Source organism: Ischnura elegans, chromosome 12, assembly GCF_921293095.1.
Source record: "Ischnura elegans chromosome 12, ioIscEleg1.1, whole genome shotgun sequence".
NCBI classification, from domain to species: Eukaryota; Metazoa; Arthropoda; class Insecta; order Odonata; family Coenagrionidae; genus Ischnura; species Ischnura elegans.
The window spans coordinates 52,940,643-52,965,487 of record NC_060257.1 but is presented as its reverse complement, the minus strand read 5'-3'; the positions used below and the strand labels follow the sequence as shown (position 1 = coordinate 52,965,487).

At 36.7% G+C, this 24,845-nt stretch overlaps 1 protein-coding gene across 16 annotated transcripts in view; it reads right to left on the bottom strand.

Annotated features, from left to right (window-relative positions):
* Positions 1-1,331: 1,331 nt before the first annotated feature.
* Positions 1,332-24,845, bottom strand: part of LOC124168927 (inositol hexakisphosphate and diphosphoinositol-pentakisphosphate kinase) — a 99,249-nt gene continuing 75,735 nt past the window's right edge. For 13 of the 16 annotated variants that reach the window (XM_046547330.1, XM_046547332.1, XM_046547323.1 and 10 more), the window contains 6 exons: positions 23,982-24,099; positions 22,517-22,622; positions 17,748-17,792; positions 13,494-15,599; positions 10,276-10,605; positions 1,332-2,791 (listed from right to left, as the gene is read on the bottom strand). In XM_046547330.1, the coding sequence (XP_046403286.1) occupies positions 1,911-2,791; positions 10,276-10,605; positions 13,494-15,599; positions 17,748-17,792; positions 22,517-22,622; positions 23,982-24,099 (3,586 nt within the window). In that variant the 3' untranslated portion in view covers positions 1,332-1,910. Of the gene's footprint in view, positions 2,792-3,144; positions 3,177-10,275; positions 10,606-13,493; positions 15,600-17,747; positions 17,793-22,516; positions 22,623-23,981; positions 24,100-24,845 lie in introns of all 16 variants that reach the window. The other 3 variants (XM_046547338.1, XM_046547325.1, XM_046547331.1) reach the window with 3 other exon arrangements.

Below are 24,845 nucleotides of genomic sequence, written 5' to 3'. Positions count from 1 at the left end.
AGATATACTATTTTTCAATCAATTAAATCTTTTTTTTCTGCCCAAATAAACCAGAAAATTTAACTTTATACCTTTCTGCATACCTTGAAAGAAAAAGAAGTACAACAAAGATTGAACATAAGTCAACCCTATAACAGAAGTAGAATGAAATTGACAGTTTTTTTTTCAAAAATATTGAAAAATGGCCCACCAATAACGAATATGAGTCATAATGGAGAAATCGCTAAAAATAAGGCATTTTCTACCAGTAGAATGCTTTCATTTTATGCAGATTTGGACCCAGCTAATGCAAAATTCTTCAACTCATCGTGAAGTTATTTTTTAAAAATCTTATTCCCTAAGAAAATTCCCCTAAGTAAAGCGGCCATAAGTCCTGGTTTAGACCGCTTTTGAGGGTGTTTAACTTTATAGTGAAGGTACCCCTTTCAAACATTCCACCCTACAAGTGTTAAGGACAAAATATAATCATTAAAATATTTGGATTCAAAACAACGTCAGCATAAACCTTAATTTTCCACTTGCATTGCTCACTCACATGACTAGAGCTCAGTCTTAGCAGCAGGACTCTGAGACAGCTCACTGAAAACCAATCCTTACGATAGCCATTTGAGCTTAAATTGATCTGGGTTGCTTTGCTTAGTATGGTAAATTGAATGGTCTGGCCAGACTAATATGAGCAGTAAGCCTGATACCAGCATGATATGTTAGATTGATTTTACGTGGCCTCGAGGGGCACAAATCGTTCTCTTGTCCACCAGCCAGAAACAATATATACATCCCATCAACGCCCACGGGTGCCATATGGCACCCAGTGCAGTGCTGAGCCAATACTCCTGCAATGCATTTAATATGTGAATTTTAGATTACATTTCGGTGCACATACTTAGTAGAAGGTTTCCTCTATCATTCAGTCAGTTTGAATTGTGTTAATTGTGTTGAGCTCATATGTATCATATTTTTTAAAAGTGAAATATGTGTGAATTTAAAAAAACTTTGGGTGCTGACGGGTTGAGTTAGGAATTTGGCCTAAATTATCCATATTAATATGCATTGATCCTAAAAAGCTAAAAAGAGTGGTGTAAATAAACTCACATGATTACTTGTCTGTTTTTGACCATGTAGATCACTGACATAATATCAATATTTTCAGAGGGAATATTGAAAAAAATAATGTGAGCCAGTTTGCTTTAGGTCCAAGTTGAGATTGATACAAGTTTGAAAAGTATGTGTGGTGAACTTAGGACAACATCATTCCTCAAGAATAAATTCAAATTATTATTTGAATTGACAGTTAATTATCCTAAGGGATGGGAAAAAATAAAACAACTTTGTATTTAAAAAAATGATAAGCCATCTTTATGCTTTCATATAATACTGAACAGTTTACATACCAATAATTGCCCAGTAACTTTATTCCATCACAGTCTGCTAAGACACATTGATTGAGCCCATCCTTAGGGCTAATTCACCATGCCATTTGATACGATTTGTCAAACGATTGCTGAAACTCTAGAGGCTTAAAAAACAAAAATTTAAAATTCAAAAATAATTTCACTGCGAGGATTGCTCAACGTAAGTTTGTAAAAGAATAACTAAGTTGAAAAATGTTCAACAGCCAGTTCAACGGGATCATTTTGAGCATGTAAAAGACTCGTTCAAAGTAAAACATAGGAACACATGACTGATGTTAGTATCACATAAGCACACATTTAATCACATGGCAATAACTATAATCAGTTGTTGTACATTTTCACTTTTTCTCCAGCACTAATATCCATAAAACTCACGATTTTCAGACTTCAAGTTAGGCTCCCAACCACCACAATTATTCCCCCCCTTTACAAAAAAGAAGAAAACTTTTATGAAGAGATTAATGCCGTATTAATCTCCCCCAAGATATATCACCAATGCTATTGAGTCACATTTTCTTTGTTAGTGTTGTTGGATGGAGAAATTTCTGACGGTACATCTTCCAGAAAACCTACCGCTTCACTAACCTCCTCAACTACAGTGATATCCAAATCTTCGGCCTCTTCTGCTTCTCCAAAGTCTTCATCCTCCACTAGCAACTCAGCTGGACCTGATGGAGGTGTGGATGATCCTTCAGGGGAGATAAGCTCACTCTCACCACCAGCATCAAGCAAAATTCCCGCACTGCCGAGATCTTGACCATCGTCGATCTCCATGGAAAATCTGCTCGAGAAAGGAACTCTAGATGCAGCTGAGGGTGCTGTGGTGGCACCAGCATCCATCGGTATGTGCTTGATTGAGGACTGACATGATGTGTACGATGAAGAATATGTGGTGGTGGTCGATGGAGACGCAGCTCCCGGACGATGAATGTGTTTACTGGTGGATATGCTCCCGGCGACGTATGATGGAGTACTGGGTGTTGTAGTGGCAGAATGGTAAGCTGATGGTGTGTACGCACTATAACTGGTCCCACCAACAACTAACGAAGACATGGATGCCTCCAGGGTAGGTGTTGTCGAAAGGGAACGGGGGCACGTAACCCTTTCAGAACTTCCCGAATTTGAAGAAGCAAAACCAGATGATGAAGATAACCCTGTACTTGACACTTGCTGAGCCAATGGTTGGCTCTCCACTAAAGTCTGCTGAGGTATGAACTCTGGAGATGGCCTCCGTCCGTGGGTTGTGGATGACGTACCACTACTTCTTGCTGATGCTGAGAACAGGTAAAGGTCGAGGGATGAGGAAGATGAGCATCCGTTAGGAGATGAAGGTCCTGAACTGCTCGATACAAATGATGGGGGACCACTCCATCCAATACCTTGATGATTCAGGTGGAAATGAAAACAATATTAGTTTTAATGAGACAAATAAACATGACAACAAACAGCACAAACGAGAAGGCTTTAAAAAGTTATAGACATCAAAACTGAGCAAAGATGTCGGAAAATTTTAAACAATGCCAAAGCAAAACAATATACATTAAATCAGCACAACTCAAAAAGAGGGTCCCAGCAATTAGAAGAGTTATTATTTCAAAGTCAATGACACAAATTAAATAAGTTGAGAATATTATGAGCATTGCATTTACACTCATGGCATTTTAAAGAAATGATTTCACCACGTTTGCCCTTTCATTATATGAAAGAGAAGAATTAATATCAATTTTGTTACCTTAGCTTATTGTAGCTCCCTTCTCACTTCACCTTAGGGAACATGCAGGGCATTCATGCAATAATAAGTGTTGTATTAGGTTATTAGTCAACAAAAAAAAGGCCACAACCACAGAAAAAAGATATTATAACCAAGCAAACTGTAATTATAAAAAATAATTAAGTAAGGCTTAGGAAAAGTTCAAATTAAGAAATCTATAGATTAACATAAATGAAAGCACCCAAAATTATTTTCAAGGGGTAGGTAAAGCTCCAGTTCCAGATACATATTAGGTGTTACCACCTTAAGCATTCTAAACTAGCACTATGGGTCAAAAAAAAGTTTCCCCGACAATAGAGTAGCATCACATATGCTTGTGGACCATTTTTGATTTCCTCTATTTACTCCTGGGCGAAATTAAAAGATCGAAATTGCTAACATTGTAATACTATATTACTGTATTTCTCCGAATATAGTCCCCCCCCCCCTAATTTTGAGGCTTCAGTTCCGGGAGAAGTTAAAAAAATGCTTTTGAATATAGTCCCCCCCTTTACTTTTGCCACAGGAATTTTTGGAAAAAAAGGGGGGACTATAGTCAGACATATACGATATGTTATCAATAATTTTCATCAGTTGATTAAAAACAAGTAAAAATAGAATTTAAATAAAACACGGAAAAGCTCACTCTCAGTGTCATATACTTTGATTGAAAAGTAAACAAATACAGTTGTCACTATGTTATCGGACTTCTTCAACAAACGTATTCAAAGAACCTTGTGCAATGATCATTAGTGGACCAGTAGGAGTAAATTGATGGCAATGGATGGTAAGTTGATTATATAATCCAGATTATATAAGCCTACCGTAAAAGATTCACATGTGTTACTGAGATTAATTTCTGTCTTTGCAGCAACACCTACGATTAATAAACCAAGAGAGATGAAGCTGAAATTTCAATTACAGCAGTTGCAGTGCCACTCCATTTTTTGGGGAATGCTTTTGATCCATAGAGTATTATTCTATTCACAACTACACTGATGTGGCAGCCACTAACTATCCTAAAGATTAGGATTTCCAAGCATAGAAAAGTACCATTTTTTACATGCTGAAAAGTGTACATCTACAATTTCCATGGTTTTTCTGAATTGAATTTGCACCTGGAAATATCAAAGGTCTACTTTTATCGAGCTTTCAGTTTAACAAATAAAATGTTAGCTAAGTTGAGATGTTCTAAAAATAAGCAGACACCATCACAAATAATGCATGTGTAGAGTAAAACTGGGTAGAATACTAAGTATCAAGCCCAATTTTATCACAGCGCATGTTATTTTAACATTAAGAATAAAGTCCAAGAATACTGTATGCAATAAATACACTACACATAGGCCACCAGATCTATCGTCAGGAATATCATTTTTTATTGGTTTAGTATGGGTTTAGTATGGAGTATCAATAAATTCTTAAGATTGCTTAGAGTCAGCAATAATTAAATAGTAGTTTTACCAGGTTTTTTTAAAACTTTCCCAACAAAAAACTAACACTATCACATGATGTCAACCATTTGATAAAGCCCCATTCTTTCTCTAACCCATTGCTTTATAGTACTTTCTTGAAGTGTTAACAGGAACTCTTCAATTTTGACTCATTTGCTTAGTATCCATGTACCCTCACTTTAAGGGATACAATTGTTTGTGATTAAGTTGTCTTTACAATAACAGTTAAACCTGTTCAAAATATTATTTTCCCACCATTTAAAACTAAATTATGAAATAAAATTGTACTGCAAGTTCACACATTCTTCTAATAAATATTGTATTAATGGCTCATTCAATAAAAAATATTCTGCATGGATCACAAAAAATAACAATCATAAAAATACCACATACTATTTTAACTCAAACTGCATGAGATTAAAAACTATGCCAGGAATAGTGCACACTTGACTGAAGTGCCATTGCAATTTCAAAATAAAATGATGGATATTGAAAATACCTTCACCTTGTCATTAAACATGACAAACAAATAACACCTATGGTTGGTCCAGTTTTGGTATATTTTCTGTTGATGCATGATAAAGTAAATTTAACCACCTTTCACTTCATTTTTAGAACACTTATATACTTCATTTAAGTTCTGATTCAATAGGATCAATTACAAAAACATTTCCTTTTATGAAGTCACTCTTGTTGAGAAAAAAATCATTGATTGTACACACTTTTTTGAAAACCATTCTCATATCTATTATTCACAACTGCCTCTAATGCATTTGTTTTCAATATGACCTTCACTAATCTCTGAATGTGCATAACAAAAATTTTGAAAATGCCTGAAGGCTTCTATCATCTTAGTTTGTGGTGAATAGTACTATAAGGCAGTCCCTATTTCTTTGAGCTGCATGACGTTTATTTCTGTTGTGATGCATAGTTCTGTCAGGAGGGGCTTTCCGAAAGAGACCTGTTTCATCCATGCTATATCAATCTCGAGGTGCATGTGATTCTCTGATTGAGCGGTTAATTAGATAACTCTTACTAACCAAGTTATCATCTACTTTCCCTTCTTCTTCATATTCACAGTGACATCTAATGTTTTGGGCCTGAGGTTACACCACCCAAAATAAAAAGAACTGCGTAAAATCAACAAAAGACGTAAAATCATAGTTTCACCATAGCAATTCCCTATGCTTACCACCTGGACTTGCGTGTTATTGGGTAAAAATCAACACTTAATGTAAAATCACAGATCATAAAATCGAATTTTTACTGCATTTTTTATTTCCAATTCTACTTCATGGTGAAAATTTTGCAAGATTAATCCCAAAACTAAATCATTAAATGCAATCCATTACACCAATTGATAATAAAGGTAATCAAAAACATTAAGTAACAACCACTTCTCAATGCATTCAATGGCATAAAAAATTATAGTCTATAATTTATCTTTGTTGAAATAGCTTCATCATACGTGAAAAGTTTCCTAATATTGCACCTAATGAAATATATGCTTGATTCAATATGTTAACAAAAACAGCAAGATGAGAAATTTCACATTTCACTCAACAAGTTCAGGGCCAAACTAATTACAGACCCAAACTGATTTCAAAAATTTATTTATAATTATAAAGAATGCTACTTACATCAGGATTCCCAGAGAATGTGAAATTTTGTGATGGTGATTCGATTGTTAGTGCAGGTGGAAATGGTTGAAGCAGAAGTAAAGATAATTCTTTCAGGCTTCAGTGACAAGTAACTAATCAGGCACTCTTCATTTCTTTAAATATGGTGGTGTAAAAAAATTCATGCTATACATAGGACTTTACCTTTTTAATATAAAACACTCCAAATTTTCAGTCCTTACACAGTGGTGTGTCTAAGCATTCCTTGATTTTTCTTTTAAATAAAAAGGGGAAAAGATAAATGAAGAGGCGCAAAATCTAAAAATAACCTTGGTTTCCAAAATCCTAAACACCAAAACTATTGGACACAGGGTAAGTAACCTAGTTGTTACACCAACTGATCTCAGATGAGTCTAAATTAAAAAGACTAATCTAAACTTTGCAAGAGACAAAATATGTTGTGTTCACTATGATATTGTTAACATTGCAATATTCAAGTACCTACAATTCTATTCTACTAGCACATCACAGTTTACTTTGTAGTGCTTACATCTGCACATTCTTCAATCAAGCAAAAATATGTCTGGCAATAAACAACACACTGGAATTGGCCATGATATTACCAAAACATCGTTATCATTTACTGTTACTCATTTATATAAAGGAAATTGACAGTGACAATGGATCATATAATGGTAATATTGGCGATCATTTACAAATTTCCTTGTCCGAGGTCATTTGTGTAGCTTTGCTCCGACGCTTATTGATACCAAATTCAACTTCTGCAGCAATAGACCTCAGCATAAATCATGTAAAGGATTCAGCTTAATTCTGACTTCAATTACATGACAAAGAAGGAACAAATTGTACAAATGAGTAGTTTAATACATTCACTCAAGCCTTGGATACATAAACTCTTAGGATCAATCTGATATTCACTCAGGTTTCACATTTTGCTCGACTTACTTATTGTTAGTCATTTTCCAAACCAGTCTGCTTGGGTCGATTCATTTAGAAAATCCATTCTGAGCTGGCATGATCAATCTGATATCAGTTGGTCGATGTGAGGTATAAAGGGCAACCACACACATGAGATTTCTTTTCGTGTGCTTTCTACATTTCTTTGATGGGAAAACTGATTTAATAGATTTTGGGTTTACCAAGAGTGTTCAAATATATTGCATAATTCATTACATCAGTTATTCTATCTATTAACCTCTACACTTAAGTACTGCAAGGATATATACATATAAGAGGGAACCTGGAGGGTTTTCAATACTAAATGTATTCCTAAAACCTAAATTCAGTGAAGACCAATAAACAAATTAACTACTTGAATGTGAATGAAAAGATACATGATAGTCTGAATCTGAGCCTAAATATGTATCCTCATATGCAAGAACAGTCTAGCTTGATATTTTCACAAAACATTTACATAATCTAGCATGGATCATTAACTAAACAAAGGACATGCACCTAAGAGCAATGACAAATGTACAGATGCCTAATCAAAGTTTTTAGAGTAAAAAAAAGGGAAGGTTGATGGATAAAAAATTAGAAATTAAAATGTACCGCATAGATATTAAATATAAAGGCAACTTAAATAAATGCTACAACAACTACAACATTACTAGCTACATTAATAGATTCACCAGTATGCCACTTTATGTTCCTTGAGTTACACAAAATGATTATTCAGAGATAATGCTACAGGGGAAAATGGGGACTGAAAAGTAGGGACTATTATCAGTTCATTAGGAGAAATACATGTTTCCAATTCACACGGAGATTTTCAAATTTTCATTACTGAAGGATATGATGATTAACAAATTAAAAAGAGCAGTAATTACAAGATAATTCTCAAACACTTATGATTTGAAGAAATGATAGTAGATGCATAACAGAAAAAAAAACATGCCGACTGATAACATTTCCTGAATGAAGACTGAAAATATCATTCCACAAAAAGATAAATACCAAACATTTAATCTACAAGATTAAAATTATGTATTTTAACTTGGTTGAATTCCACACTTAATTCTTATAGCCATCCATATTCTTATTTCTAATATCATGACTCATTTTAAGACTTTTTTGCATAAAGAAACTCTATCCGCATATTTGGCTTTCTTCACACTTACAGAGATTGAAATAAATAACTTTCTGTGAAAATGATATCATGAAGCAACCTTAAGTAAATTCAATGCTTCCAAAAAATTATTTTTTAAATGAATAGTTTCCTTGGAAAAATTCAGAAAAAATCAAGACATTTATTCTTAAAGGAGACTGGACTCAAGACTTCTCAACATATGACAGATACAATGGTGAGTCCACAAGCCTATTCAGGATATGTTAACATTAACGTAACCACCAGCAACTGAATTAACAACTGGATTAACCACAGGGTCTACCGTGAAGTATTTTAAAAAATACTGAAGATTTCTAAGGTTTTCCAGGGTTCTATCCAGACAGCAGCAATATTGACAATGCAGTAACCGAATGTAGCAGTCCAGTCACCTAACAGTTTTACTAACTGTTTTCCAAAAATGAAAAATTTTCCAAAACTTGTCAATAGGCGAAAAATATCAAGTAAGTACAGAACAATCCTTAAGAGCAATTTCCTTTGAATGAAAAGTTTTTGGAAGAGGAGCTTCCATAAAAGGGAATTAGACTTTTGGAAAATTAGAACAAAAATTAATTAAATTACTTGGATGACCCTTTAAGGGACACGAATGAGTTGACTATAAGATAACATGAAAAAACTCTTTGACTTCTCCAGGCCTTAAAGCCTCTGAGGCTAATAGCAAGTGGCTACTTTGCCAAAGGGGTGCTCCAGCAGTAACCGACCCTTTGACAGCCTGATAGCCAAGCATCTTCCGCAACCAGACCTGTTTATTGTACCTATGGAACCTCATGCATAGAATTTGATGGCATGATCTCATGTCAAAATTACGTTGACCAAATTTTTTGAACAATTATTTTCTCCAGATCTTCCTCACAACTTCCTCAATAACCTTCCTCATCTTACTCCAATGTTTTTTCAATCACTTGACGAAAAATACTAAACACTTCCCCACATTCTGTTGCTAGCAATAATGAATGCTCACAAATAGCACCCTCCTACACTTTTAAGACAGTATTTGAGTGACCTACCTTTCACCTTATTTTTGACATAACTCTCGATGTCCCAAGTATATCAAAATTTCTCACATCATCACCTCAAAAAGCATTGAAAGTACTGATGGGTTTGCTGCCAACACCTCTCCAATAACCCAAACAAACAACACCATAAATAATTAGAATAATTTGAAAGTTAGAAGTATGTTAAAAAGAATTAATCTTCCCAAATAAAAACTAGCAAACACCTTATAAGATTCCACCTTATCCAATCATGCAACATCATTAACAAGCCCAAATATTTTCTGTGAGAGAAAAACCTCCCCATTGGCTATATATTATTAATTATCAAGATTCAGCTTTACTCAAATGAGGGAGAAAATGATAAGATCAATGGTAATATTCACTTTATAGTAGAGCTTCAATTATCTATTGTTTAACTCTCGGTTAGATAATCCCCATCAACTTCCCTGGACAGTCACCTGAAGTCAACTTGTTTTTAGATGGAATGGGAGCAAAAGATTCAGAGAAGCAAAGACACAGAAAATAAAGTAAATATTTCTCAAAAGATGTTTATGAATGCATTATCTGTCTCTTTCGATTATCCCACATGTATTAACACTCAATTTGGGTGGATTACTGATGCTCTACAATATTTAATCACCATTAATCCAGCTATCATCACTATGGGGTAGGGAGGCTGCACAAGAGAACCAACTTATGAATTAAAATCCTTAAAAATTCCATTTAGAAAAAAAAGGGAAATAAATAGAACTTGAGATGAGATAGAATTAGATAGAGGAGAAAGAATCAAATGACACACAAAAAAGCTGAGTTGGCACAATTAAGAAATAACTGACATCAACAGATCAATCAATTGGCATGCAATACAATTAGTGAACAAGCTGCAAAACAGCACTCACTATTGCTCGGAGATTGTAGTCGAAGAGGGGGTGGGTGCCCCCCAGGTAGAATCTCACGAGATTCCTTAGAATGATGCCCACTGGACGATGCGGTCGACGATGCTTGTGATGAGGACATCGGAGTCGACACACCTTGAGTTGAGGGGATGTCTTGCGTTCCAGGTGGCCCGGGTGGTGGGGGATCGTGGGGGGGAGAGGAGAGGGGCGTCGTTCGAAAGAGGGGAGCCATCGTCATTGCCTGCAGGAATGCATCCAGCTGCCTCAAGGACAGAGCATTGTGCAAGGTCTCCAGGGGCCTAATAGGTGGCACCCCACCACACCCCTCAATTGCTGTGATAGAAACATAAAAATATGAGACAGGCATTTTAATTAAATACATACATTGTACGTCAAAAAGAAATTTCCCTCAGCAACTTTCAGATATATTTCAATTTAAAATATTTACTTTATTTATTTATTAGAATAAAATCCAAATTCAGGGTTAATTTAATAAAGTATGACAAGAATTTCAATAACAACAAAAACACGCATTCAATGCACTAAGACATCATGTATTATTTCACTTATATGCAGTGGTGTCATGGCAAAATTAACAGTGCTGGAAAGCACTTTTGTCAACTTTTTTATGTTGAGAAATAATACTCTGAGTGTTTTTTTATTTCAAGTTACGTCTGCATGTTTTAAATTTACTTTTGTTGCGAATGTATATATTGAAAATTTTGAGGCACCAAAATTGATAAAAGTGTCATTTGTCTATTTTGTCTTTTCTTAACCAGTGTCAGAAAGGCATTCCCGTGCATTCCAGCCAGGGATGGCAAAGTGAAACAAAACGAAAATGTTTCGTTTTGACCCGGAGGGAAACGAAAATACAAGGCCTAGGTTTAGTTTCGTTCCCACACGAAATTAAAATCACCATGACGTTTAGTTGCGACCCGAGACGAAACTTTACTCCTGGGAACGAAACTTAATTAATCGAAACTCCACTGCTCATAATTGAGTTTCGATCCGAGAAGTTGAGTGGAGGGGGATAAGAGGGAATAGTTTCGACCATTACGTTTGACATACGTGTAGAGAGGTTGAAGCATTGAGCTAAAAAATCAAATGGCCAGTTTGAGTTCACCGTTCTCCTGTTTGTGGTCAAAATATGTGTGCCCCATGCATCTAATGGCGGTAGGCCGAACCTCTACTTCATTCAACCATACCTGGTACTCGGTGTGTGGGGCTAAACAAAACTGGTCTAAGGTGAAGCACGTTGTCCCTCTGGTGCGAAACATTATCTTTGTTTCGTTTCATCCCAGAGGTTGTTTAGTTTCGAATACGGTAGTTTCCTTCATCAAAGAAAACAAAAGGCATTGATGGCGATTCGTTACCCACCATTAGTGTATTCATAATACACAAATTATTTGGTTTTTGAAATACCGGTTTAGACGAATGGCAAGGGTCAAATTTTATCCTCATTTGAAAAAGGCCAGATTGGCGCCCATGCGATTCCACTCCACGTGACGTCACAGGGACCTAGTTTCTACACGAGAGGATAGGAGTTATGCATCGTCAGAGGCTACCAATGCATGCATGAGTCACAGAGCTCAGGGAAACATGTCTTTATAATCACCTATTAAAACTGGCTAAGGTCGGAAAGTTTTCTTCGCTTGATAAGGTATTAATAAACCTTTTTTAAGCCATGCGCTACCAGACAGGAAGGTACTCAGCTACCCGTTAGCATCCTGCGTCCTATCAGCGCTCAGAGCCTCGATCAAGGTCACCTACCAGGCGGGAGGGGGAACCAGAAATGCGTCGTACGGACTTTTTCCCTTCATTCCTACTTACGCGTCGCGTTTTCGCGCGCTTGAAATTTTTCACTTTTCATTTGATCGCGAAAAATAGATATCGTCATTTAAAAATCTAAAAGCGTGAAATACGTACTCCAGGAGTAATAATCTTTCGATTTAGGCAATAAAAAAATAATAGGAAACCACCCTATTGATGTGGTTTTGACTCCAACTTCATTTCAACCCCGAGTTTAGCTTCCGGGTTTAAATGAATTTCATTTTGTTTCTACATTTCGCTCTCTGGAATGAAAGTATTGAAGTTTTACTAGTTTTGACTCTCATTTAGTTTCAATTGCCATCCCTGGTTCCGGCAGCATGACACCACTGCATACACGTCCATCTCATCCAGTCTTTTTTGTATCCAGGGATTTAAAGAAGAAGTTTTCTGATGACAGTCGTAAATGATGAGACTGATGATGTCTTATAAACAGAAGGAGCTTTGATGGAATTATAGGTGAGAGGTAGACGGTAGGTAAGGGATCTCTGAGTCGCACATAAACGGTGGTGAAGTAGATGGAAAGTGACGAGTTCCATGTTTTGTGGGAATGGACATGGAGGACAACATTCGGAAAATGTTGTTACACCTGAAGTGGCATTCAAGATTCCGTGAATAGTAATAATATTTATTATCGCTGGGAAATACCTCGAAGAGCACCAAGATTTGTAATACATTTCAAAAGAGAATTCATAGGTGTGACGGTGATCATCAAAATTCCAACAGATACACTCTCTAGAAACAGATCCACTGATGTTGAATACTATGCCACCATTCACAAATGAACTGCAACATCAACCTTGGATAGCTATTTCCATTATTTTTAATGTAAATGTTAATTTTATCACAGGTAAAATATTGTTTGAGTTCTCTCCATTTGCATCTCCATTTATTTAGACTTTAATGCAAAAATTAACAAATCAATCCCTTTAAAACACACAAGAGTAAATTCAATTATCCAATTAAAGAAACCTAAATATACTAGATTAATGTATTTAGTGGGCTGTACTAGTTTTTACATATTTTTCAATTCATTAGACTGCACAAGTATTCCAGAATTTTTTAAGTAGATACCAAACACCTAAGAAATCCAATTCTAATTAGTAAGAGTAAACGGGATGAGTTGAGTAATGAAATCAAAATTAACTTAATAAATCCTTTTAGTAGACTGTACAAAGTGTCACAAACACTAAAGGAGGAAATTTTCCTCAAAAAATCATTGGTCACGACCACGATTATAACTAAAACCTCAGTATTTCCCCTCAGGTACACTACATGCCAATCACCAAACCTAATTCCCTCCTTTGGTGTTTATATATTATATGTAATTAATAATATCTAAATAATATATAAGAATTTAATAATAATAAAAAAATTTGAATGAACACACTCACCGGAGACAGATCCACCAACGTTCGGAATCATGTCGCTGAGGTTGGGTGCACTGGACGAACCGCTAATCACCGCCGTGCTGAAAAGTCTACCCGCTCCCCCGCCACCGGGCCCACCAAAACCGGTCCCGCGAAAGTGGTGGTGGAGGAACTGGAAGGCTCCGCCAACCCCCCCAAGTGGCAGGAGGCGAAAGTAGCTCAACTGCCCAGACACACTGTGGCGATGGTGGTGGTGGTGGTGATGGTGGTGGTGATGGTGTTTGGAGTTGTGGGAGGTCACCTCGCCTGGGTTGGCCGCGGACGGTGAGGGTGGGAGCTGCCGGGACGAGGACGAGGGACCTGCGCCCACGAGTGCGGGCGAGGGTGAGTCGGGTGAGGAACCATCAGAGTGCGAGGTGGGGGAGGCGGGACGAGGTGAGACCCCCTTCCCCTCATCCGACCGCCCCTCCCCCTCCCCAGCCTCTCCGACGGCAGCAAGGGGAGGACTGCCATCGTCCGCCTCGCTGCCGCTCGCGTCCGGAGAGGCAGGGGAGGCGGGGGTCGAATGGTAGTGGAGGGGAGGGAGGTTCAGGGTTAGCCAGTGCCTCTGGGCCAACTGGTGACCCGCATAGCGGGACCGATTCAAGGGATCCAGCAGGAATAGGATTTGGCTACGGCAACAGATGGGGTGCAAGCGGCAATCGGACATGGGGAGGTGGTGGAAAGAACAGCGACGGGCGGGTCTAATCAAAGAGGTCATATAAGAGGCAACTTTTGGCGAGCAACCGTGGGAGGCAGGCATATTCAGATTTGTTAGTGCTGTTAAATCAGGGTTTATGTTAACATTTGATGATGACATGGCCGGTGGAGAAGTTACATTTGAGTTATCTACAGAGTCCACAGTCAAATCCCCATGCTCATCCTGAGATAAAACAGCACTAGTATTAATAGGCTTCCTTGATGACGAGTATAGGTTTTCTGAAGAAAGAGGAGATTCGGAACTTTGAATTGTGGATTTGTTTCCTTCATCCTCGGAAGGGTGAATGTCACTAGCGTCAGCCTGATGAACTGTACTTTCACTCCTGGAATTATCATCAGAAGGACAGTTGTCATCAGATGACAGTGATTTAAGAGGACATAAAGAAGTTGAAGACAGAGGAGAACTGTGAAGAACAGTTAAGGGGACAATATTTGTCTTCAAAATTGAATGGTAGGCCATTCCTTCATTCCCTTCACTGGTTTTGGTACCAGACTGTTGCGGTGAATCATCATTCAAAGTGGCACTCTTGAGATTTTCGGCTTTAGAACTTAATTCTGTACGCGAATCAACGCCTGGCATTTCAAAACTAACCCTGGATGGTGACGGACGATAAGGAACCAAATTAGGAGAATTTACATTTGACGTTAAAGACTCTTTTGGAGGACAGCTGTTGAAATTGAAATTCAAAATTGGTTGAAAAAGGCTGAAGAAAGTCAAGGGCTTTGTAGACGATGAATGTGTCTTGTTTTCACCTTCAGGGGATAACAAAGGAGGACTTTGAGGATTGGAAAGCTTTTGGATTTCGACATCTCCTTTTATATGTTCAGAATCACTTTGGTCAGGAGAAGCTGTATCAGACTCTTGCACAGTACATTGAGAATTTTTACCAGAACACTGGGTATTCCCACTAGCATTATTTTCATGGCATGAACGATCACAGCTCGAGATCTGTATAGAGTTGTCTTTAGTAGGAGTTTCAGAAGATGAAGAATCAAATGTGAATGGAGACACCCTATGAGCAACTGGAAGGGCAGCATTTGCGGAGGATATTGACTCTGGAGATGGGGCATCAGGGAACACAGGCGGTGGAGCAAGACCCAGCGTACATTTTGTGGGTGGGGAAGCAGACAATGAAGAATTGGTGACGCAAAAGCATGAACAACAGCACCTATGGTAGCAGCCACAACAACAATTCCCATAAACATAAGAAGGACACCGATGGTAATCGGGTGGTGAGTGACTATGTGTTTTTGGGAGGGAAAGAGGGGGGCAGCATAGAAATGATGATCTAGGTGAAATTTCTGAAGGAGACGTCCCCACTGAGGGGAAAGCAAAAGAGGACGATTGGGTATGTACAGGTGATTCCGAATCTAAAAGTATTAACCACGAAATTATTACAAGGAATCAGAATTTTGAGCGAGTGTGTGATTTACTCAGGGTCATACAAGGAATAAATTTGAGCCCATAATGTTTATGATTGCAAATGTCAGGAGATTGTTTATGTACGTTAATAACATAAGGAAAATCCCATAACATATTAACAAAAGCAGCAAAAAAATGACAAAAATTCAGTAAAAATGTGTTATTAAATCAGAAATGCAAATAAAAGTAACACGATGATTTATAAAAATAAAGAGTAAACAATTTATAGACATAAGTTAGATCCAATCATTATGCCAAAATAGGGGGGATTAGCATCAATAACATTCATACAACAGTGAAAAACATGAGGGAAAAAGGATGAAATTGGTTAGACATGAAAACATGGGTTCATTAATTCATTTCAACATGTCATTATGTTGTACGAGAGAGAGAGAGAGAATGAGGGGCAATGGTTTGGATCAATGGAGGGAAAAAATGGAAAAAAAAGAAGATGGAAGATGACAGAAATGAGTTGTGCAATAAGAAGCTAGGAAGAACACAAAATTAAGAATAAGGAGCAGATAATGAGAAAAATTAAGAACTGAAAACAATGAAGGTTTAGAATATGGATGTGACAAAACCTTCCAAATCTGGCAATATGTCTCATTAAAAAACGGCATTTCAACGTTAAACACAATTATCTTAATTTGAAGACAATGCATCATAACATGAGCAAAGCAGAGTGAACATTTCTTGCACAATAAAGAGATTTATCAACTTTAAAAAATTAACATTTACAAAGAAGTTATAGACTTTCACTAAAATTCAATATATGAAAATTGTATTGCTTTAATTAGTCACACAGTTGTTTGAGAAAATCATGCAAGAATTGTAACACAAATTATTGCAGTATTCAGCAAAAAAATAAACTCTAAAGGTGGGATAGTTATTGAAAACTTCAACTCAATGCACTAGCTAGGAAAAAATTTAAATATAAAGGACAATGTTAATTCAAAACTTAAGCAAACAAGGAAACTATTTTATTAGTAAAAATAAAAAAATCAACGACACCACATGATATGAAAAAAGATGAGAAGATAATGAATATAAGATAATAAATATCAACAAATAATGATTTCAGAGGAAAAATATGAGGATATGAAGAATTGAACTCCACAACACGAATACAGAATATATACTGGCAGAAAATAGGGAGGATTTTCAAGAGGTAAGACAGCAAAATGGATTTTTAGAAGACAGGAGAGAATAAGTTTGTGGGAAGCCTGCTATCTATGTCAGCCGCCACAGTGACCAACCAATTTTACCACCACAGTCACGGGATATCTGGACAGATAAGCTACCTTGTTAATCCATGATAATTGCTTCAAACTCAAAGCTGTTCATTCTGTGAGATATGCTTCAAGTAGTAAATATCAAACATTTTAGATAATAAAACACATGCAAGCATAATTATCCAAGGAAAAATCATCTTACAACAAAATCATTCAACTAACATAATATCTGTGCATGATTAAATTATTTTTAACATGATGGAAGCATTTTTAAAATAAATACCTCTCCACAAAAATAAAATTTTAATAATTAAAACCATTGTCCAAGGAAAATAACATTAGGAAACATTTTTAGCACGGTTAGATTTGAATTAGATTAATTAATGATATTCTAGAGCATAAATAGAAATTTGTACACTCATAGTTATCACTGACATAAATGGAACAACAATTTCACTATTGATTCCCTAAAATACTTGATGCAATATTTATCAACAAATTAATGCATGAACTGCAACATTTTCCCTTTCATACATTAGAATGCAGAGACTGAATTTATAATTGGCCACAGATTTAAGCTGCCTGGTACAGATATAGAGATAAATAATTATAAAGTATTTCTTACTGTTTCTATCAAAGATTCTTACTGTTTCTATCCATTGGTAATATTGACAAAATTATGATGGAAGTAGTCCCTTAAGTATTCATAGCATCTACCATAATCTCCAAAAATTTTCACTCCATGCACAATAAGTCATAACATCCAGAAAAATATTTTTGAAATGAAATGGAAAAGTGACTGGCAAATAGCTATGATGCAAACCGATTCAGTAAATATGTTACAGAAATAGATCATGCACATACCGTCACTGTTAACAGCTTCCAGACTTTGACACTGCAATTCAGCTACTGATTATACAAGAGATGAGAAGACAAATAGATGCATTAACTACAAGAATTAGAACAATCATGCTTTATGCGTTATTTAGTTATTTTTTCAAAATCATTATTTATTTTCGTACACTGAACTAGCACAAGTTTTTAGATGGAAATCTTAATCAGAAAAACTGAGTTAAAAACAGCAAACTTTAAGATTAATACTATTAGGACATATTGTGAAAAAAGTTGTGAAATGATGACGGCTCATAACATTAAACTATGGACATATATTATGCTGATAGACATAAAAAACAAGAAAAACTATTCATAACTCCTTTGAGCTAAAACATGGTCTCTTTCACAACAGCCAACCAAAGAGAAATTATGGTTAAGAGAAAAAGTGTCAGCCATATCAGTCAATAAATTAATATACTTTAAAGCAAAATCAAACAAATACTACTTGTTGACAATTTACTTCTGAACCACTATTTTACATTCAACACCAAGAATAAAAGGAAACTTAATATTTAAGTTTCAGACTCTTCATGAAGTTTGGCTCTGCTCGAGTCCTTTGTATTGAAAGTATGAAGCATAATCACACCAAGCATATGTATATCATTTCTAATTCCAAAAAAATGGAGACAGGTTTGCAAATTTTTGTGCTCAGATACATGAAGTTTGGTTCCATCTGATAAAAAATGGTTACATGGAAACAAGTACTTTCCACAGATACAAAACAAACACAGCAGAAGTTGGTCAGTATGCTTTTACGAATCATCATAACTTTCCCAAATATAACACAAAGCTAAAAAATGTGCTATACAAAAATAGAGTCGGGGGATGGGCTTTGGGGGGATCCAACAATGAATTATCAGTATGGACAATTCACTTACCACCCAAACACCCCCAGAGAAAATTTCTGGCTATTGGTGCCTGACCTGTGGATTTATCATTCATCCAGCGATACAACAGACTCCCAATTATCCAGCTGCAGTATATCCATGTTACGGATTATCCGTGCATGATTTTTACTCTCGCTCAATATTTTCCACGATCTTTATAAAAGTATAAAATCAGATGCAAAATCACTGGAATTACTGCATTAATGCTAGGATACACTGGGCTTGTTTTTTCCATTAAAATCCCCCTCATAAAATGGAAGCAATCACGAGCTAGCTGCATTCACGGGAGCACCGAGTTCCTGTTTTCCAAGACTTGCAGCACGCGACCATGCTCCGAGATCACGGATACACATCCTGTAGCAGTTGCAACCCGGGCAACTTGTGCTAGACGCGACTACGTGGCGTGGTGCCTGACAGTGTAGTTTCCGATGTTGAGCAGTGGTTTTGAAGCATTCGTGCAAACCACTTTTCTGTATCCGCAATCACACAGCCACGGATGTGTGGTTTTCGAAACCAGGCCTTACATGGAGCATTAATAATACGGGTACAATCATGTTATCACCGCTAAAAAGATTGCAACCTGGCAAAGAAAGCTCTCATTGAATCCGGGAAGCACTCTAAAATAACAGAATAACTGCATAAATAATAATTAGAGATGAGTCGAATAGCAGATTTCTCGAACTCGAAAATCGAATTCGAATATTAAATCATTGCTCGAATATTTGAATACCTCGAATTTCGAATAGGTACCTCGAATACTAAACGATGAATGCTTGAATGTTTGACTCGGTTGCCTATGCAGCAGGCAACACAAGATTTTGGGGAGTAATTTTGATTTCCTTTAAAGGATTCGAACAGGAATTTAGCTGATAAATGGAATATTTTAATTTTATGGAAACAATTGGGCATATAATTAATTCAACTAACATCGCTTTACCCCCACTCCTGCTGCCAAGTGCTAACTGACAATCTGAGGCATTTTATAAAATACAAGCTCTTCTCCACCAGATTTTCTTCAATTATTTTCAGTCCATCTTTGGGAGTTCTCATGAGATAAGAAGATGAATTGGAATTGCTATCAGGGAGAAACCAAATATCCTGAGAAAATATCCCTTCGTCTGGGACTGTAACAATAAAGATTTATAGCACCACTCATAAATTGTAACTTGATATATGTTTTCGGAAAAAAATACCACATCAACTTCCGAGAAGCTCTGCTGCTCATACGAGTCTCGCCAGAATGCCAAGCCTCCGTCCTATTTTGACATTTATTTCCTTGCATAAAATGCTTAAATAAACTCAGAAATATGTCGTGTTTGGTCTTGTTCTTTTTTAAATTACGCGCACATTATTAATATTTCAATCCAATAAAGGTGTAATAATAATTGCCGAAAGTCATTGTTAGATACCTTTTGGGCTAGTAGATGACTCATGCAGCAGTTGACCTCCAGAAAGGGGGAAATTCGAAGCAGGTAGGTAAAAAAAGTCAGTGGGTGAGAAAAGGGGGTGGGTGTGAGACACGCTTTTATTTTCTCGTGTAACTTGACTTTTTTTTCGAAGCTAAGGTCTTCGTAATATGATCCCTGCGCGAGCTGGGACCTTTTTTTATTTCGGAGAAGAGGAAAGCCTCAGAGGGGGACAGCGGATCTTGGGAAATGCGCTAATGTTACTATCCCACGGTACTCATGCAGCAGTTGAGCTCCAGAAATGGGGAACTTCAAAGCAGGTAGGCAGAAAAAGGTCAGTGGGCTAGAAAAGGGGGGCGTGAGACACGTCTTTATTGTTCTCGTGTAACTTGATATTTTTTTCGAAGCTAAGGTCTTCCTAATACGACCCCTGCCCGAGCGAGGACCTTTTGTTTGATTTCGGAGAAGATGAAAGCGTCAGAGTGGGTGAGGCGAGTGCTGAATGGAGGGGGATAGCAGATCGTGGGAAATGCGCCGATGTTACTATCCCACGGCACTGGAGTTTTCTGGTGGGAGAAACCGGGGATATTCGGATTTTTTCACCCAGATCAATTCAGGTTCCCCACGTCCAACTCTTTTCACCGCTCTGACCCGCGAATTTGATGTAGTTCGTCAACTTGCTTATAACGGTGCTGCATGCACTAAAAGACTGGAGTTCTGTACATTTTTCCGAGTCAACTACCAACGACGTGCGTGCGACAGTGTACGACGCGAAATTCAAAGTATTCGAGGTATTCGAGGCGGTACTTTTCGCATAACTATTCGAGACCTCGAATATCGAATACTTTCTAGTATTCGATGTATTCGCGGATACTATTCGCACATCTCTAATAATAATATATTGTTTGTTTTATCTAAATTATTAAAATTAAAAGACATTAAAGTGAAAGTTTGGGTTATCCGTGTTTTCCGATTATTCACACGCCATCTATCCCCATCATTAGCCCGGATAATCAGAAGTGTGCTGTACATCTAAAATAGACAATATCACACGTAAAATATTCACCGAAACAAATCCATCACAAATGAAACTTAGCTCCCTAATTTTTATAAAAATGAGCACCCGCCAAATTCTTCTGCATGAGTTTTGCTACAACTTCATAATAAATAATGGCATGCTTTAATTTTAACAGTAATCAATGAGACTAAAACAAATACAGGGTTTCAGTTTCAGGTAAGGAAGTGACAGTGGCAGATACCGAAAAAACTCAAGGGGGGGGGCGCAAGATATCTGGAGTTGTCTTTACTTTTATCGTAATAAAAGATCACAGTCAAGGCACAGCCAAAGTATAAGAAAATTTTATTTAAGTGATGTAAAAGACAATGCCATCTTATGATATAAAAAAGTTACAATTGTGGTTTTGCAATGTTCGGCAATACGGGTGGACCCGCAAGGGGGGGGGGCGTGCACTCTGCTCTGTATCCGCCACTGGGAAGTGATCAACATAACAACCATAGCAAGCGCAAAGTCATCTAATAATGTAAGTGTGCTATGAAATACAATTTGATAATTATCAAAAATGGTCGCATAAGTATAACATGCAACTACTATAAAATAAAAGTATCATGCACGATAGGTATTGATAATAATTCTACAGCAAGCCCTTTACTTTATCCTCAAGTTAAAAATCATTAAGGATTTTGTATAGCCGATGCCAAACATGATTTTTGGATCACCTGGTTTCATCAGAAACAGCTCATGAAATTTCCTATCACAAAACTCCCAAATACAAATCCATGTTTAATAAATGAGAAACTATTTGAACTCAGGGCAAATATTCTCATTCCAATCAATTAGAAAATTTAAAGAATCTAATTCATTATTTTTATGAAGTCTTTTCTCCTTTTATGCTGACTGAAGACCAAAGTTACATATTACATTACCTCATGAGTGGCTAGACCAAATAATGACAAAAACACAAGAGTATTATATCATTTAAACTATTTAAACATTTCTTCTGATAATAAAAATTGGTAATCAGGATTTCCTTTACATGGGAGTTTCTTATGAATGAATCATGGAAATAAGATCCAATAAAACAGCACACATAGTGAATACAGCAAATACAAAATCAGTGAGTGAATATTCACACTGGAAATAAGTATGAAAAGTTACTTCATTACAAACAAATAGTTCATTTAAAAAAATCATTATCTTACATAAACTTAAAAAATAAACAATAATATCAAGTCCTTTTTTAATGATGAAAAGCCCTGGATGTCAAAAATTAACTTCATTTATGGCAGGACAACATGATGAGGAGATTAATACTTGTAATTTTGTGGCTACTCTATCAAAGCAAAGTTATCATGCAATCCAAAAACATTCAAAACACTCGAATAATTAGTTTCGCATTATAGCAATCAACATCAAGCAGTAAAATACCTTTCGAATGTGAGCTTGTAGATTCCCGTGCATGTTCAAAACTTCTAGATCTCATCTCCGAATCTGGACTGAGTGGGTTCACACTTCGAGGAAGACTACCTTGGCTCTGTGAATATACGACAATGATTACACTATCTGCAGTAAAAAAAAAATAGTATACAATTTTTAAAAAGTATCGTTAAAACTAATCATATGCATAAAACTAGTTAAAGTAGAACTAGAACTAATTATATGCATAACCATCCAATCCGCAATATGATGCATCTGGCTATACCATTTTTCTGAACTGAAGGCGGCTGACCTTGAGCGTGCTCGCAACCCACCCACTCTTCTAGCCAATCACAGAAGAGCGACAGGAGAAAGTGCGCAAGAGCCCGCAGTCTCTCTCCGAACTCCGTTGAGTGCACATCGCTCTCCAGCTGGCAGTGTTGCCAAGCCGAATCTTTGGAGATCGTCGAGCGCTCGTTCTGCTGCCCCCGAAAGTACCGTTACTACCAAGGCTGGCAACACCGGTCGACCGGATGGACGGGAGCGGAGGGGAAAAGGGAAGGGGATGGAGGGGAACGGAGAGGTGGAAGGGGCAGCGCTTCCCATTGGCTACTTTCTATTTTCCACCCAGCCGCCTTCAGTTCGGAAAAATGGTATAACAGCAACCAGAAAATTTAGCAACCTATTCCTCATCATTAAAATTTACCAATATTTAATTATAATAGTAAATTTGTTTTTATTTAAGAAGGAGAAATGAAAATGAAAGATGGACACAATCACATAGACAGTAGGATAGATGGAGCAAATGAGTCACCACCGTGTGATTAAGTGAGCAATTAAACGCAAGACTGTAATGCAGTGTTGCATTCTGCAGGATAACTACAGATTTTGTTGCCTTGCTTAGGTTATTCAAATTGCTAACATGGTCAAAGAATGCATCTTGTGCGTACATCAAGGAATTACTTTACTGCATGCATAAATTACAAGGAAAAAAATTGCCTCCCAGAATTATTTTTTTATGGGAGAAAGAAAAACTATTACTTTTAATATCTCAAAAGTTTGGTCATTCAGTCTTGCACAGTATACAACTCATAATAGCGGGAAGAGCATCTACAGAGGGGAAATTCGAAAAAATCGGTTTAATATCAATAAAAATCTACATCTTTGGATCTGCAAAAGATAGATTAATAACATACAAATGGCTAGTTTTTTTTCACTAGTTTTTAGCAAAAACAAAAAGGTATGAACTAAAACCTTGGTTTTACACAGTTGGAGAAATCAATACACGGGCACTGCATTAAAAAATAATATAGTATCAAGATTTCATGAAGACGTAAACAACTGTGAGGTGAACCAAGACTTTGATGTTATGAAAGAACATGAACTTCTGTTAACAGTACAAAGTTGTAGTTAGACTGCAGTTTAGCAGAAGATCTTCAGCAGAAGAACAATCATATATAGTCAAAAGTGTTGTTACCGGTCTTCCAAGGTGATATGAATGCCTCGGGGCATCATCATCCACGTTATCCATTGGATCACACGAAGCTCGAGCAGCTTTTATCTCCGAATCATAATCTCGGAGTGATAGTGATGACCTGCAATGATGTACAAATTACAGAGTGAGCAAGTGTGCCCATGAGGTTTGAGTAGTTATAGATCATGTATCATGAGTCTACTTCACAACACAGCACTTACTACAGCCAAGTACAAACATATAAAACAGCTTTAAGAAAAGACGTATTAATGAGCAAAGTAAAAATAAAAGCTTTAGTATTATAAATACAAATGACAAGTTTAAAAATAAATTAGTTACAAGAGTAGTACATGGATATCATTAATCAATCAAAGTTTCTTAAAATCTGTAGGATAAAACTTGAATAATAACATCGATTGGTAAAATTTTTGATAATTACTTACATGAATGTGCTTTTTATATTTTCAGTCCTTTAAAAATCAAGCTAATTTAACCATGAATTGAAGATTAAGTTCTATTTTATGAAATTTACACATTTGGAGTGGATGCTCCATCAAACACTCACCAAAAGTGTGTCAGTTTATTTCCTAATAATATGGCAATATCTTACAAAGACATGAGACTGCATAAGTTATACAGTTACAAAACATCATCCACACTGTGTTGTAAAGAAACCACCACGTCGTTTGTTACCACAAATAAATTAACGATCGTAGTGAGAAGGTAAGAATAATATTGAAGGATGCCAGAGAAAACTAACAGGAATCGTGTGCTGAGAGAGCTACGAAAAAGACGTGTTTTAAAAGACCGGCAAAAAAAAGTAGAGGACACAAAGGAAAAGGAGGCGCCCACCAGAAAGAACTAATA